Raw genomic sequence first — 18,255 nt, forward strand, 5'->3', positions numbered from 1 at the left:
AGAGCAAAATTCCTCAACTTCCATATTGTAGAAGTTCTCGCTTTCAACATTCTGAATAACCCTATCGTTAAAAACTTAGCGACCACACAAAAGAACAAGCATCTATATACTCATTCAAGAAATGTTTGAAGATATTATCTTTGCACAACAAGAATCATCTCCATGGAAGATGTTGAGAGAAATTATACATTGTCACTGTTACAAAATATGGTTGAACCGTCTAGACATCGGACCTATAATGCCATCGATACATACGAATTTGCTTCTATTCAACTATAACAAGACAATAACCATGTCGTACAAAGGTCAGCTATTTTTACAACAATGGGACTTCCATCATCATTAAGCGACTGCGCTAAACTCATAATTGAAACCGCAGTCTTCCCATTCCTATTTCCTTTCAAGCGATGTCAATGCACAGGTGATGAAGGGTTTAGCAATCATATTTGAATGCGTATTGGAATTGTATTCTCTATGTACATCCTTTACAAGCCATAAATTCTAATAATGTACCAATTGAAGCAAGCAATAATGATTGCAAACAGATTTTCTACAAATTGTCCACAAAGAGAACTTGACAAATTCAAGAAGAACAATAGAAATGCAACAGATCAACAAGCATTAGGCATGCGATATCATGCCTCTATACCAAGATCACCTCCTTGGCATAGAAGACATCTAAAAGATTTGATTGCAATGGTTGAAAACTTGGGAATACCACATTTCTTTTCAACATTTACAGCAGATGAGGTGACAGCAACAAGATGGGAGGAGATAGAAAATATTGAGGCCATAGCACAAAATTTCAACCCAAACTTTAAGTGGTTTGACTCTCCAATAGACTATGCCAGTCTATTTCACTTGAGGTTTCGGTTGTTCATGAGCTCTTATCAAAAATTGGATTATGTGGGACAATCAAACATCACCTTGTTAGATATGAGATTCAAAATAGAGGTTCATTACATGCTCATGTTATTCTATGGATCAAAGAGAGCAATAAAGAAAAGTTTTCAAATGAGAAATAACCATACATACCAAACGAAGACAACAAAAACCCATTCACTACTGCATTACGAGACCTTGTAATCAGCCATGTCAATTCCAACGAGGACCATCACAACCATGCAAATATGGAAATGTACATGGGACGTTGAAGTACTCTGCCGCGACCCCCCCCCCCCCCTGCGCAGGCTGCACAGCGCCGCCCCCTCCACTCTCTTCTTTGCGTTCCCTGCTGCCTGCTCACGCCCATCCTCTCCGCCATGCTCGCTTCCCTCCAATGCGCTCCTCGCACCCGCCTCGTGCTACCCGCCGTATTGGCTGCTGCATAGCCTCGCAGTGGGCTGCTGTGGCAGACATTAGGCCTCCCCATTCAGCCCTTGTACTTGGGGCCGTTGGGCCGGCTTGGGCAGTGCCTCTCCTTCCCCTCTTCCATCACTCTTCTTCAGTGTCGTTCGTGTCGTGTTTTTCGAACTCTCAGCCCTTCGTCAGGAGGACTCCATGGAAGCCCCTCCGCCCGCCCAGCGTGAGATTTGTTGGAAAGTCCTCTTCTCTGAAGAAGAGAAGACCCAGCTTTCTGCAGAGGTTGCAAGATTGCAGAACCTTTCATTGGTCTGCAAGGTAGGTGGTAGCCGCCCTAGCCGTGAGGGCTTGCGCGACATAATACAGGGACAGCTCAGGGCGGATGTAGGCAAGATTGTGGATGTGCATTTTCTTGGCCGAGGGTATTATCAGTTGGAATTTGAAACAGCAGAACAGGCGACGTCGGTTTTGGCCCATAGCCCTCTGGGTTTTGGTGCATCTCGAGTGCACTTGAGCAGATGGCAACATGGCTTCGAGCCATAGGCCGACCCCGACCCCCTCAGCAAGATTGCAGGCATCCACGTCTCGGTATGCTTCCCAGGGTTACCCAAGGAATATTTACCGTTCCTGGAGCAGATTCTTCTTCGAGCGAGGGGACTTCCCAGGTGCCTCCTGACACAACGACCCCCCCTGCTGCACAGCCAGAAGGGGAGTGGCAGGAGGTGCGAGGCAGAGGTGCTCGAGGTAGAGGGCGTTAGATTCCTACAGTCACGCAGCAGTGGGTTCCCACGGGGAACCGATTTGAGCCCTTAGCAGAGCAGGGGACAGGCGCCACCCCTACAGAGATGGACACGTCTACAGATGAGACTCACCAGACTTTGGATCCCCCGCAGCCTACATTTTCTGAGCGGACACAGCCTCCGGCGGGGGCAGAGCCACAGACACATGCGACACATAGTGAGACCCCAGCACCCTTGCAGGAGGCTGGACAGTCAGTGAGTGGAGAGACCGTGGAGTCGGTGTCCCCTCCCCGTCTACCCACATTGCCAGAGACCCCGGTCTCTTCACCGATCCAGCCTGGCTCGGCTTCGCCAGAGATGCGCAGATCCCCGATCATACCTTTCACGAGGAGTAGGGCAAAGAGCCAGAATGAGGGGGTGGTCAGCAGACCAACCCTCCAGATTGTGACATCGCCGATATCAGCACTACCGATTGAGGTGTCAGGCTCAGACTCGCATGAGATATCAGATGAGTTTGGCTATGATTTTTTGAGATGCCTGGGAGCAGCAGGGCAGGGACAGACTACAGTGCGCGGTAGAGTGAGGATTCATGCCATATGCAGTGCCGCCAGAGCAGTTGTTGATGCATTGAGTTTGGCAGTGGCATTCTCCTTTCCACTATGTGGCTCCGCACAGGGAGAGTGGACGCAGGACAGAGTCTTGCACTGCATTCATGATCAGATTGTGGAGTTCTCACATCATGTGGGATGTTTGGATGTAACAAACATGTGGACGAGATTTTGGCAGTTGGCCAAGTTTGATGTACTCCCGCAGGCCTCGGGTCATGAGGAGATACATGTTGTGGTGCATTTGGTCACAGAGGTTGGGGTGTCGCCCTGTTATGTATATGTGCATGAGGATATGCTTGAGATAGATCAGGCTGTGCTGTTTCTGCGCTTGACTGATGTATGGACAGCGGATGCTTTTGCTAGAACTCCCGGCAGTGTACTCTTTTCGAGATCGGATCGTCGTATAGAGGGAGTGAATCTCTCTCGGATTGACAGATGGGACACTGATGAGTGGGCCTTGAGTAGAGGAGGCACGGTGGGCATATTAGCAGACACCACTCTATCAGATCACACACCCGTTGTACTTCAGATTGAGGCAGGAGAGCGGCGTATGGCTAGCTCTAGCCTGCGCATACCACAGAGTCTCTTGCTTGAGACATGTATGCATGAGCGGATTGCTACTATATGGTCACAACAGCAGTGGGATGAGAGATCGCAGGCAGAGTGTGCAGCCGAGGGCTTGCAGCAGATTAGTGCGATGTTGAGGGATGCGGCCCGAGAAAGACTGCAGCAGATCAAGGAGCAGCTTCGGGCTGTGAGACGCGGTCTTGTTTCGCTTCCGAGATTGCAGGAGAGACACACAGAGGATGAGAATTTGAGCATTGAGATAGGACTGGCCAGACAGGAGTTGCGCACCCTAGAAGAGTGCAAAGCTGAGTTCTGCTTTCATAGACAGGCAGCGCACTGGACACAGGTTGGTGATAGAGTGACGGCGGAGTTCTTTGAGATTACAGGGCCCAAAAATGGGAAGAAGGGCCTACACAGTTTGAGACAAGCTGATGGTACGGTGGCGACGGAGGCACTGGAGGTTAGGAGCATAGCGACTGAGTATTATACCACCTTGATGACCACGACTGCTCCAGCTCCAGAGGACATTGCATACCGAGAGCAGGTTTGGGCTCACACCAGCAGATGTGTCACGCCAGAGATGAGACAGTCACTCAGTATGCCTTTTCCAGATGAGGAGTTGTTGGACGCCCTATGCTCCTTATCTAGAGAGAGTTGCCCAGGAGCAGATGGCCTGACAGTAGATTTCTTTCTGCGATTCTGGGAGATTTTGAGGGCTGGCCTACGCTGTGCTTACCAGGACATCATGGACAGTGGTCAGATGCCTACGAGCCTTACTGATGGGCTGATTTACTTGATTCCTAAGGAGGGTGGGGACAGAGAGGATGTACGTTGCTGGAGGCCGATCACCCTCCTTGGGACTGCTTAGAAAATCATGGCGAAAGCCATTAGTCTTTGAGTACAGCCATTACTGGATTGCTTAGTGCATGCCACACAGACTGGATTTGTCAAAGGACGCAGCATCCTTGACAACATTTTCACATTTTGGGAGGTGGCAGCCTTGGCCAGATTGCGTGGGGATGACACAGCCATTCTCTTGTTGGATTTTGAGAAGGCCTATGATAGAGTGGAGTGGTCTTTTCTGGAAGGCACTAGGCTTTGAGGCATCTTGGATCAGAGGGGTGGCAGCTATGTACGGCACAGCCCATAGTCAGGTGCTTGCTTGTGGGGGAGTGGGCCCTAGTTTTACTTTCTTGATCTGTTCGACAGGGCTGCCCATTAGCACCTTTTCTCTTCTTGTTTTTTGCAGAGGCGATGAGCAGTTACCTAAGGGCGAGTGAAGTTGGTTTGGAAGGGGTAATGCTCCCGGTTAGCGGGGAGATGTTGTTAGATGCGGAGTTTGCTGATGACACAGTGATGTATTTGCGGGGCAATTGGGCCAATCTCCTGCGTTTCCAGCAAGCTCTTGAGGTTTTTTGTGCAGCATCGGGTGCCAATATCAATTGGCACAAATCATGTGGTTTTTGGGTGGGCCCATCGCCCCAGGTTTCTTGGCAGCCATGCAGTGAGTTTCGTTGGATTACTGCGGGCACCGCAGTGCGTTACCTTGGCTGCCATGTGGGCATTGACATTTCACCGAAACAACAGATAGCTCCCCTGCTTCTGAGTATACGCAAAAAGTTGGTGTTTTGGAGCTCGGCTCGTCTTTCATTGGCAGGGAGAGCCGTGATTGTCAATCAGGTCTTACTGGCCACAATGTGGTATATTACCTCTTGCTGGGCATTTTCACGATCATGCATTGGACAGCTTCAGCGCTTGATCAGAAATTTTTTATGGTCAGGTCAGGATGGGCGGCCAGCCAGGGCCAAGGTGGCTTGGTCAGTGATTACACTACCCCTACATAAGGGAGGCCTGGGTATGATAGACCCCACTGCTCAGAGCCGGGCCTTGTTGGCCAAGTTGGTGGTTAGAGGTTTGATGCCCGGGGGAGAGCCTTGGAAGGAGCTCTTGACACAGCGCATTCATGATAGAGTCCCCAGCAGAGGGGGCCGTGGAGAGTGAGCCTTCGTTGGTTGTTTACAGAGATACGTCTGAGTGGTGGGAGTCGAAGGTTTGAGTACATAGTCTAATATATTAAAACTATTGTGAGGCATTTAGAAATAAAGATACAAAGTCACATTTAACCAAGATATTCACTCTCCGTTTTATCCTGCCTTATCACCATGAAAACTCATCAATAGGGCCATAGACATGGAGAGGTCATGGTTTATCTAGGTTGGGTTGTTTCAAATAACTAGCAATGCTAGAGACTTGAAAATCATTGGTATAGTAAAAGGAAACAGAGGAAGTGAAATCATCAAGGGCGTAGCACTAGACTCAAAATGATAATTAGAAAATGGAGCTCTAGTTGTTATTGAGGGAGGGGTTACATGTTTGGTTGAATGAGAGCTAACAAGAGAGGAGCACTGTGATGCTTTTCTATAGAAAGGGCCCAAATAATTAGCCCTAGCAAAAAGACCGTCATAGAAACTTTGACTACAACCCACACCACAATATTTATGTGGTTAGACTAGAATTTATTTTCATGTGTGGGAACTAGATCTACCAATGCTACACAAATGGGTCCGGGTTCACAATTCATTGTTGGCACTCCAATGGTCATAATGATGTTAGCTTCCCCCTCTCATTAAGGAGCCAACAAAGAGAACTTTGTTCTCATCTTTACCTCTAACATCATCTGCATCTCATATCAAGTCATTAGTATTCATTTATGAATGTTCATTTGATTTCAAGTAGACCCCTATAAATGACTACTTGCGCATGAACAACTTTAGAGCCTACATTGTATGGGAGTGACACTAGATATTGTGAAAGTAAAAGGTGTAAGCTTTCTCCTTTTTATAGTTTGGTCAAAGATTTGTAAGGACAAAAGATAGCTTTCATGTACTTTTTGGAATCTAAATGTGATGTGCCCGGCCCCGCTTAGGGCCTGAGACAAAGCGTCTTGATAGTGCCACTAGGCCTTTCTTAGGAAAATACTCACGTGCCCTTGGTTCAAGGACATTGACGCTTTTTTCCCAATCTTTCATGGGCACAGCTGCCAATGCATTCCCCTACGATGAATGTTGTTACTTCTACGTTCCTAGTGTAGATCTTCCAAATGTGGAATGTACCCGACTTATTGGTGTTACCCATCCATGATAAGGCCAAGCAGCCCGATCCCCACTTTCCACCCCGTACTCACCCATCCTTTGTTTCCTAATTACTACCACACTGTTTAACATTCACAAACAAGTTCCTTTACTTTAAACCTTAAAACAATTTTCTTTAAAACAGTGTCTTAGAAAACAAACCAAGACAAGTGAAGGCAGTGGAAAGCATTGTCTAGACAGACAGTTCCTATTAGAATTCACCCCTTCACAACATTAATTTGTTCAACTTTCTGACCAGACCACCAAAGTGGTTCAAGACAATATTCTTTGGTGGCAATTCTAAACTCAATCCATCACACTAATGTGTAGCTTACCCTCCTGGTTCCTCTCCTAGTGATTCTTGATGAAGTGGATACTCTTAATCCCTTGACACACATACACAATAACACACAAAATTGAAAGGTAGAGTTAGAGAGAGAGAGAGAGAGAGAGAGAGAGAGAGAGAGAGATGGATAGACAAGACACACTTCTCCCTTCTTCATTCATTAAAGATCATACAAAGACCAACAATTACAAGGGGTGTATCCCCCATGCTACACACCCATTCTTCAAGAAGATTCTTCCAAGAAACTCCCCCCTCACCACTCCACTTTTGGTAATTGCCTCAATGGCCCCTTTAGGTGCTCAGGCTTTCTTGGCTTAGGGTCCCACAAGCCCTTCCTTATCACCACACACTTCAAGAAATCACAATGCTATAGGAGACCTTTAGTCAAGGCTAGAGGAGGAAACTGCTCACCATGGAGTGCTGTACGACCTCCTGGATGACCGTATTTAAATTCCCAATTGAAGGGGAGGAGAATTGGTATGAAAACCTTAGGAATTTCTTAATGGACTTTCGATTCCCACAACACTAGTCTAAGGACAAAATAAAGCAATTGGTACTTAAGAGCAGGGATTTTGTAATTATGGTAGGACACTTGTACAAGAGAGGCACTGACCAGGTGCTCTAGAGGTGTGTGCCATAGCATGCGAAGTTGCATGTAATGAAAGAAGAACATCAAGGAATCTCACAGGCTCATCAAGTAGGGGAAGTGACAAAGAGAAAAATTTTACAAGCTGGGCTTTGGTTGCCTACCATGGCAAAGGATTTACATTTCTTCACCAAGTAGTGTGATATATGTCAAAGAATAGGGATGCCTAATGATAAAGACAGAATGCCAATTTATCCTATTATGCCCTTGCAACCATTTATAAAGTGGGGGCTAGATTTTATAAGGCCAATCAAACCAAAAGCTTAGCAAATAGGATATGAATATATCATTGTGGCAAAAGACTATTTCACTAAGTGGCATGAGGCTAGAGCATTGAGAAGGAACACAACATAAGATGTGGCCAAGTTCCTCTACCAGCAAGTTATCACTAGGTTTGGGTGCCTAATAGATTTATTGAGTGATTAGGGAATGCATTCCTTGAATGATGTCATAAGGGAGATGACAAAAAGCACATGATAATTCACAGTGTACCACACCCAATGTAATGGGCAAGCTGAATTGACCAACAAAATTCTAATTAAGAAGATTAAGAAAATAGTGGAGGCTAACAAGAAGGATGGAGACCGGAAGCTACACAATACTCTATTTGCCTTTCACACCTCCTACAAAGTGACTCCAGGAATGATCCCATTTAGGTTAGCATTTGGTTTGGAAGCAATGGTGCCAATAGAGTACATCATGCCTTCCCTAAGGTTGGTAGTGGAACATAATCTACTAATTGATGAATCTAGAGCACAAAGAATACAACACTTTTCCACTTTGAAAGAGGAGAGGCAAGCAACTACCCTCTTGGCAAAAACTATACCAAAAAGGAGGAAAGCATGGGCTGGCATGGCAAGAATAAAATTTTTAAAGAAGGGGATCAAGTGCTGATATACAACTCTAAATTGGGCAAGCATCGAGGAAAACTCAAGATTTGATGGATTGGGGCATGCATAATACATGGATTGGGCCATGCATAATACATCAAGAAGTGGAACTAGGAGCCTTCACATTAAAAATAATGGATGGGACAATGCTAGCACAGATAGTCAATAGGTGCAAAAGAAGCCCTACTTTGAAGCTAACCCACCTAGAGAAGAAATAGTCAAAGTAAATGTAATACGGTGTGTGGAATGACAAGGTCTTAGCTCTAAGAGACAAAAAACCTCTAGTGAAAGGCCAAGGAGACCAGAAGAGCAACACAAGAGTGGCCATAAGAGGCATCAATGCAAAAAGAGGAAAAGAACAAATGAAAATCACATAAGTGGTGGTTGTAGTGTTATGCATGCAGTTCAAGTCTAATGACATGACAACAAATGACCTCAAAGTAAGTAGCCGACGACTTCTCCTACTACTTGTTGCAGTAGAACCTTGCCTCCCAAGGGAAAGGGCAAGGCAATAGAGAGTAACAAAGTAGATGTCAAGAAATCTCACATAGGTATGGCCAAGGCCTTGGCACCATTTCCTCCTCTCGCTGTACCCAGCTTGCAAAAACAAGCAAACAATGGATGGGCCAACAAGACAGGTTTTCATGCTTTGGTGTCTTTGGATTGGGCGCACCTATCAAATCATAAGGGGGCTTATAGCCTCATCAAAGAATTTGTGGAAACAAACACTTTAGTACTCCTAGGTAAGCAACCCATATCAATCAATACTAATGTTGTAAGCCAAGCTTTGGGGCTCCCTAATGAGGGAGAAGCTAAGATTGGCAAGACATACACAGATACCAAGAAAAGGGTTAATGCACTAAATCAAGGATGTGATAGATCAGGACAAGAGGGCATAGTTCATTTTCTACCTACAAAGTTTAGCCCTCGTGGAAAAAGGAAAGGATATTTTTGCAAAAAACTATAATTGCTTGCGCATAGCAAAGAAGGGGGAGAAAATCAACTGGGCAGCAGAAAATCTGAGAAAAAGGGTAGCAACAACACTGTAACCATGAGGAAAAACCATTGTACCTGCCCACCTGAAGGCTTTGGGACAAGTGGCACAAGACAACCCAAAAGATCAAAGACAAAGCACTGTAGAGGGGTCAAAAAAAGTAGGAGAATCATCTAAGAGACTAAAAGAGACCATGAACAGGCAAGGCAAACTAAGCGTATATGGGGAGAGACAAGAAGAGGAACAAAAAGAAACCCTCATCATGAGACTACCAAATTGTACAGGAAAAAGAGGAAGCTTAACAAGCATGAAGACCCACAACAACAATAGTAGCAAACCCAATAGTAGCAACAGCAAGAAACTCAAGGGCAATAATGCCACAAGACACAAGAATAATAGCAGCAACAAGAAAGCCACCGAACCATTGAAGAAACCCACAAGGAAAACACACAACAAGGAATGTTGTGCTGTCACATCGCATAAGTGACACAAAGTGAGAAAGAGGAGGCACACTAGGGGAAGTTTGAGGTCATTTTTTTGCCCCCTAAGGAAGTTTGACCAAAAGATTCTTTCAAAAATTGGGCATGCGATAAAATTTTCACAAGTGATCTCAAAATTTGTCGGACCTTGCATTTCCTAAGACCAAGAGAAATAACCAACCTATAAAAAAAAACAAATCACTAGTGTAACTTGGTCTCAAGACCAAGCTATAACCTAGAGAGTGATCGTGGTCCTAATATCAAAAAACATGACCAAGCTTCAAGGAAAAAAAAAACTTCTTGTAGCTTGGTCCAGAGACCAAGCTATAACCAATGAGTGAGATCCAAAGATCAAGCCATATTTGTGTAGAGGTGCACCTTGGTCCTAGGAGCATGTTATACTCAATGAGTTTGTTACTAGGACCAAGCCATGAGGAAAACTAGATATAGAATCATACTATGAGGAAAACAAAACAATAGTGTAGCTTGGTCATAAGAACAAGATATATCCAGCAAGCTAGATTGGAGTATACATATATATATATATGTATATATATTTATATACATATACATACACCCCGATCTTGGATTACCATGAGTTGCCACATGAATGGCTGTCCCAAGGTCACTTCATAATCTGCGTTGTTGCCAAAATCAACAATCACATATGTGTGCACGTAGTCTATGCCACAGCTCGTCATAGTCATGTTCTCTAGCAGCCCTAAAGGTTTGCCTGTCATCCCATGCGGGTTTTGCAAAGTGCCAGCTTCCCCTCACTTCTCCCCGCTTTCGTTGCTATGCTTTTTCTTGCTCCCATATGTAGGATTGCTGAGAACTGATGTTCACTGCGTCTTATGGGGAGATTTGTATTTCCATCCTCTATGTCGAACTGTTTAAAACTCACAGAATTGACTGACATTCCTTGCTTACCGTTTCTTGCGCTGCTATCTCCTTTCCATATTGCTTAGTGTAAAAATCTGTGACTTTTGCCATCGTGCCAAGTTACCTCAAGGGTTTGGTCTAATTTTTATCAAGTCCACCAATGATACTGTGCATGGCACAGGGGCCGACATGAGAGCTTGTAGGTTTGCCGTGTCACTTTCTTCTTCAAGCTCCCACGTCAGGGCTCATAGTGTCCGAAATACTTAGGTAGTGTCTTTACAGTGATAGGCTTTGTTCTTTGAAGAATCTGTTAAAAGGATGAGTTTACACCGCGTCAAGGCTCATAGTCTCTGAAATACTTGGGTAGTGTCTTTAAAAGTGGTAGGCTTGGTTGTGCAAGGACACCTCAATTTCTGATAGAGGAGGTTTTCCCTTGATCAGAAATTTACATCTCTTGTCTCTTATCTCAGCCCATAGCTCCTTTGCTTGGTTTTACTCAGAGGCCCTTGTCTCACCAAGTTACTTGTGGCTATACTCTCTTCTAATTCTTGGGCTTCTACTGCCTCACTTGGTTTTGTAGGCTGCTCTAGAGACACCTTGTTGGGCAATTTCTGTAAAATAGGAGTTAGTGCATAACATAATACTCAATAAATTACTTACCACCTGCAAAAACATCCAAACATAAACATGTTATGAAAATCAATCAATCTTTGGGTACTGACCAATTGGTACCCAATTGTTCTTGGTCTTTTCTTGGTTTCAATCCTGAAACCATTCTTTTCTTTTTACCAGGGTACCCCATTCTTGGCAGCAATTCCAATGTTCTGCCTGAATTCTTCTCGATTCTTAACTTTTTTTTAAAAGGAATTAGTCATCCGACTATCCAGATGTTAAACAGTACTAAGTCATATTTAAGACAACTTTGCCAGACTGTACATTCCATCGAAAGAAGAATTTATTTTTTTTATATTTTCATTAAAGAAGGATAGTCCCAGTGACACATGTATTACAAGTACCTCTATCTGAGGCATGATGGGATTACCATGCGAGTGGATTTACCTAAGCACAACTACTATGACGTGACCAAATTACCAGTCAACAACACTTTGAGTGAACCACAAGGTCCTCCAAGAGATCCAATCACCAGATTGTTTACAGAGAAGAGGATAACCTATGGCTCTTTGAAGTGGAAGGGCAAGAAACCCTAGCGTGATGTACGTCACACACCGACAAGGCAATAATGGAACCTTACACATATATCCTAGAGCATTTTCTTGAAGATGAGAAGGAAAACCAAGAGTGGATGCATGTCCTCCCAACCATATGACACATGTACCATAGAACCAAAGGCGACTTTCTATGATGGGGACAGCTATGATGTCATCCCCATCTGTGTGGTGACCCCGATCTTGGAGGAAGAGTTGCTCAAATTGAAGATCACTACAGATACATGGAAAAAAACACAAGTGAATGAAAAATGAACAATGAGTGTGACCATGATGGGTACATGACGGCGGAGGATAATCTAGTAACAATCGGTGGTCACTATAATGGGCTCATAACGGCTCAGCGCATTCTTCAAGATGGTTTATGCTCGCTATATTTATTCAGGGATGCTGTGATACATGTAAAATTTTGCGACATTCGCCAGAGGCATGCAACCAAACCCACCAACCAAGCTAACATGGCTCTGCAAGTCTCGTTGGCATGGCTGCCATTTGAGAAATAGGGTATAAATTTCATAGGCACGATCAATCCTGTAGGAAGCTACTAAAGATTGCAGCTCATCCACCGTGGAAAAGTTTCCCTATGAAAATACCTTGTGCAGGTTTGGCTCTCCACTTGAAGTTACTAGCTTCAAGGCACTCATTATGTCAATAAGCTTCTGCCTAACATTTTCTACAGGTCCAAGATCTTCCACCGAAAGTCTTGTTCTTACTACCCCATAGCAAATAGCCAAGCAGAGAGTAAAAATAAGGTACTGATCTCTCTGCTCCGCTAACTTGTCATCAGCATCCCTCCTCATGGGGGCCACAGGCTATTTTGGGTGCTACTTGGGCATACAAAACCGCATTCAAGGCCACAACTCATCGCTCGCCGTTTCAATGAATATTTGGCCTAGAGGCAATAGCACCAATGGAGTTCCAATACCAGTCAACTTGCTCAGGGTAGACTCCGCCATGGCAAGAACTCAGGCAAATGCAACACGTCTCCCTGAGCTCAAAGAAGAGCGCCCATTGGCAGCAAAAGCGTTACTGAGTAGAGCATCAAAGAAGAACATCTTGGCATAATAGATATTTGAAGACTTGCACATTTGGCAAGGGCTATTTGGTGCTTCTTTTTGAGGCTAAATCTGTCAAGAAAGCACAGAAGCTGCTTTTGGTGTGTTAAGGACCTTTCGTAACTGATGAAATCTTGCCACAAGGTGTTGTACAGCTCAGAACGTTGTCAAAAATTACCATGGGTCATGCCTGAAACCTTATCTTGTCACTGCAGAGCACTACAATTCGCCCCTTCAAGATTGGCTTGTAACAGGCCAAATACACTAGACAGTGAATGTGTCGAGAAAAGGCTGCCCCATGGGAATATTTGAGGCACCAAGACATGTACACAAGAGATGGCACGTAAGTTATAGGCTGCCTTAACTATCTAGCACGAGGCATTCTTCTGTAAAACAAAAGATAACTTCCTTCTAAGTTGGTATATCTTATCACTACGATTTCTCTCTATTTTTATATAGTATCTACCTCACACACAATGTGTGTGTGTGTGTGTGTGTGTGAGAGAGAGAGAGAGAGAAGACTAGACATTCAAAGAAACAGACCATGATCATCATCATGGGGCCCGAACAAAGAGCAATGCCGTGTGTCGGGCCCATTGTCGCCATGATCATCATGACCCGTAATTAAGAGCAATAACAGCAAACCCCTACATTCTACCAGGCAAGAGAAAGCCGCCCACTTGCAAAAATAAGGTTTAGCACCACAAACCCAACTGGAGATCTATTTGCTACAGCCAGCAATAGATCCTCTGGGCATCCACCAGGAGCAATGCGCACGTGAATCGTAAGCTCCTACAGACAAGGTTTAGTCACAAGACACCAAAATGTACAAAACCAGTGAGAACCTGCATAGAGTTGGATAGATACCATGTATCTCAATCCCACAGAGGCAAATATACATTGTTTTTCGTAACCAATAGCTACCTACACTAGCACCAAACACCTTAGGCACTACATGCACAGGCACCTGCTATCGTTATGCGTCCACTGCCTGAGAGATACCATCCCCCGCTAGGCTGTCGGCCTCATCTTCAATCAAGACAATTGTCTCCCCGGACCTCTGTTGAACATCAAACAACACATTATCAATACACAAACATATCAACACTTCTTAGATGTCAAAAAATGTCACTTCGTAAATACTCAACCCGGATGAGCTTGTTGACCATAGTTGTTCTCCCATGCTGCCCTCATCACTGCCTTCCTTGGAGCCATCTTCCTTGGAGCCTTCCGATGTGGAATCCGTCTTGGCTGGTGAACTCTCATCCCTAGGCAGTGGCACTCCTATACAATGTGGCACAAAATCTCCAGAGTGATCAGTCTCGATAATCTGCAGGTGTGCAAGTGTCTCTACCACATTGGAGGCAGTCGGCCTCTTGTAAGGATCTGAATGCAGCATGTCTCTTATCAATGTCTTCATCTTAATCCAACTCTCATTGCTCGAGGGCAGGTATACCAACACACTCTCCTCCTTCCCACAAATATGTTTCCACCCTTTGGTCTTGTAGGGTTTCAGCTTTCTCAGGCTTACTCCATTCAAGAGGTAGAGCAAATCAAGGTATATGGTTCCCATGGAGAAGATGTCTGCCGAACGTCCCCTACAACATTCTTGAGACTCGAAAAGGGGTGTTCCAACTTGCGCCGCAGACTTTGACAGCTTCTTGAAGTGCTTGGCGAGACCAAAATCAAGCCACACGGGGTATACGTCTAACTTCTGGGCTGAATCCTGTAAACTATTCACAAATATCCCCACATTTGAAGGTTTCACATCACGATGCTTGACGCAATTGGCATGAAGCGTTGCCAAGCCCCGAGCCATGCAAAGCATCCAATCCAAAATCATGTATCCAGCTATCTTCCGCTCCTTGGCTTCTTTCCACCACCTAAACTTGCAAGGCGCTGCGAGAAATTCTCCCAGATCTGTATCCACAAAAGGGTAGAGAATAAAATACATATCATTGCCCTGTTCGTATGACGCCCTCAAGCTAAGAAGATGCGGATCTTTTGGGAGACGTTGAAGCATCTCTAGCTCACGGCTGGCAGCCTCTTGTTCGTCCGCACCAACAAATCTTAGCTTCTTGCGGGCAAAGCTCACTTCACCCTCCTTCACCTCGTGCACGGTCCCAAAAGCCCCGCGTCGCATCCTGCTGCCCCTGACATCACAAAAGGGCACACTTTCATAAATCTTGAGGATGCGATGCTCCTTTTCGTCGAAGAACACGGCACAATACCGACTCTGTGCCTCATAAAGATCGTGTTGGAAGACCGCTGTCAAACCAGGGACCTTAGCAAGTTGCTCAGGAGAGTACGGGAGCCTACTGTCACATAACCCGGCTTTAGCTAATGCGAAGATGACCTCCCTGGGAAAGAAATCCGGCATACTATCAATTATCTTCCAAGTGATGCCCATGACCTTAGAAATAAAGTGACCCACTGTCATAGTAGATCTAGTGGTAATCTTCAGGTCTAAAAGTGGCATCTGCACAGCCTCTGGGCCAAACCTGGCAATCAACTCCTCCATTAGTTCGTCTGGATGCAGTTGCATGCGCTTCTTCGGCTCACTTTCTTCTGCGACATCAGGACCACTTCCTTTGAGGCGGAAGACTAAGTGAACAGTGCAGGATTTGTGGATGCCATAATAGCTCAATCTCCTCATAGAGTCCAACTGTCTGCCTGCAAAGATGAGCCTTTGCTCCTGAGGAAGAATGCCCAAGCGAGCATGGATAAGTGCCTGTAAGGAGAACACCTTTTCTCTCACGCCCAAAGTGACAGCTATGCTTTGGCCATGCTTCACGAAGATCTGCATCGTGCCATCCTCGGCAACCAACATGCTGCTCTTCTCCTTCTTAGGACGTAGGTCCTCCATAAACCTCCTCCTACGTACGCTTGTTCTGCAAAAGCGAGGCGTAACCCTCGGCTCTAACTGGCACGGAGGTGCGAATGTTTTTAATAAAAAACAGCCTAGCCAAAAGTGGAATTTGTTAAATAAAAAAACGGCCTGCCGATAAGTTCAAGTTCTCTTGCTGTGCAAGTTTTTGCCGCCCTTCAACTGGTGTCCTTTGCTGTTTTTGCGCCTTTAGGTATGTTACACCTCAATTGCAAAAGCTCATAATGTTGAAGGCTTTAGGGAAAGATAAGGCAAAAGGACCCTCTTTCCTATAAAAAGGCATGAACTACGCCTCTTTTCTATTGTAATTACTACTTTGTACATTGCGACAACATCATGACCTTTTGCAAGCTAGGCGTAGCATACCTAATTAGGTGCAGTGGGATTTTGTTATATCTAGGCCTTCATGCCACGTCATTGTCGGTGCCCAACAAGTTACAGGTTAACCCGCATGAATGAACATGCGGTTGAACAAAAAAATGTTCATTCACCACCCTACACACTCACGAGGGACTTGAACCCAAGACCCCACGTAAGAGGCAAGCAACTTAACCATCCAAACGTGTGCGCGATGGTGAAATGGCCAGCCAGTGACGTTTGAACATACTTATGTTCAAACACTGGCTGGCCACGAAAAAAAAGGGTGCCGGTTGCCAACGGCGATTGCCTGCCACACCGGTGGGGCAGGCAATCGCCACGGTGGCAACTGTACCAAGAAGTATCGTTAGCCTGTGTGATGGGGGTAGGAAGCCTAGTTAGGCTCATAATGTTGAAGATTATAAAGAATGATAAGGCAAAATGACCCTCTTTCCCATAAACGAAAGTGCCCAAAACTTCATGTGTTTTGAAATCACAAGGAGTGAATGTTGGGTGTATTAATGAAATGTGCTTCTTCTCTCGGCTCACTCGTCTGCACCCTTGCTGCGGTTAGCCTTTGGCTACGACTCGTGCTCTTTCTCTCCGCTTATACACACACCTACCCGCAGACAAACAGCTCTTTCCTTCAATTTTCCATTGGAGGTTAGCTCTTTTGTTGGGCTTTATTGCTTCTTTATCCCTAGCATAGAAGGGGAAAATGTCTAACACTTATTGGATAGAAGGGAAAATGTGAAAACAAATGGCATAGTTTATTGAAAAAAGGATGGAGAAACAGCAAAAGTTGTAGGTAGGCACTATTTTGAATATGAAAAGTGCGACTTTGCTTTCAAATTGTTGGGTTCTAAAGTCTTCCTATTATCTTACTCATGAGAGCTTTGCATTGCAAAAAAGTAACATAAACTCAAAATTTGAGGTTTGTACAAGCCCAAGGGTCCTTTCTATAGGTTTTTCACAATCTTTAGGAAGCCAAAAACAATTAACTTGAAGAATAAAAGCTCTCTGCACCTTTTAAAAAATCTCTCCTCCTTACACTTTTGAGCTTACTTCAATTAGCGCTTGTTATCCATTTAAACACTTTTGTGTTGCCCTTATGTGGTTATGGTATCTAGGGTTTTCTTCTACCTTGAATTTATCGAGAGAGAGAGAGAGAGAGAGAGAGAGAGAGAGAGAGAGAGAGAGAGAGAGAGAGAGAGAGATTATTTTTGTATGTATGTGTGCACATCTAGATTATATTTGTATGTATGTGCACACATCTCGATTATATATATGTGCACACATCTCGATCATATGTACGTTCGGAGGTGAGTTTGTTCCTTCATGATTGATAACTTTTGATGCATTGTTCCATAGCTTGTTGGTAATATTTCAACTTCATGGTTTGGTGTTTATCCTCATGAATAGATGGCGATCATGTGTCTTTTGAATGGTTAATGGTCACTTCATGTCTTGATGATTATCTTAAGCCTTTATGATTGGGATGATTTTTCTTGATTCTTGGAAAACCAAAAAGCCTAGATTTTGAGTAGTTCCATTTATGGTCATGCTACACCTAAAGGGATGATGGAACTTGTCTTTTGAGCTTTGCTTAAAGAGAGGATAAGCTTTGATGAAGAGGGTAGATGATGACCTTGTTGCATATACTAGAATGGGTTACTCAAAGCTAATAGCAATAAATGGTTTGCATGTCAAGAAATAGGACTTCTTAGTTCTAGGATTGCATTCAAGATTGCTTGAAAAGTTTCCATGCTTGATGGTTATGTGTTCTTGCTGATTTTCTCTTGACAAATCCTTTCTTAGAAAGGTTATGTGTCCATTACCTTGTATAAGGGATAAGAGAGTTGCATGGAATGTTGATGTAAGTACTTAGATGCAATTCTTTTGATACCTCAATGAATTGAAGGATTGTGTTCATTGTCCTTGAAAGCATGACATGTGATCTTCTTGCGTAAGTGAAGACATAATTTGAGATAGATTGTAAACCTCTTGAGCGTTGAATAGTTGAAGGACAATGATTCATGCCCAAGACTTTCTTTTGCTAGTTCTCAAGTCTTTGAAAAAAGGAAGTAGGCTTAGTACGGTCTCATGATTAGCTAGATTAGCTTGGTTGTTATATACCTGCGGGCA

At 44.4% G+C, this 18,255-nt stretch overlaps 1 protein-coding gene across 1 annotated transcript; it reads right to left on the bottom strand.

The window, feature by feature from the left end:
- Window positions 1-13,673: 13,673 nt before the first annotated feature.
- LOC147640492 (uncharacterized) lies at window positions 13,674-15,986 on the bottom strand. Its single transcript, XM_086781289.1, has 2 exons — window positions 14,015-15,986; window positions 13,674-13,926 (listed from the first exon to the last, which is right to left on the bottom strand). Exons 1-2 carry the CDS (start codon window positions 15,730-15,732, stop codon window positions 13,902-13,904), a joined length of 1,743 nt encoding a protein of 580 aa, XP_086637415.1. The 5' UTR covers window positions 15,733-15,986; the 3' UTR covers window positions 13,674-13,901.
- Between the last annotated feature and the right edge of the window lie 2,269 nt (window positions 15,987-18,255).

This window comes from Cibotium barometz, chromosome 3 (assembly GCF_041138505.1).
Source record: "Cibotium barometz isolate CiBa-2024 chromosome 3, ASM4113850v1, whole genome shotgun sequence".
NCBI classification, from domain to species: Eukaryota; Viridiplantae; Streptophyta; class Polypodiopsida; order Cyatheales; family Cibotiaceae; genus Cibotium; species Cibotium barometz.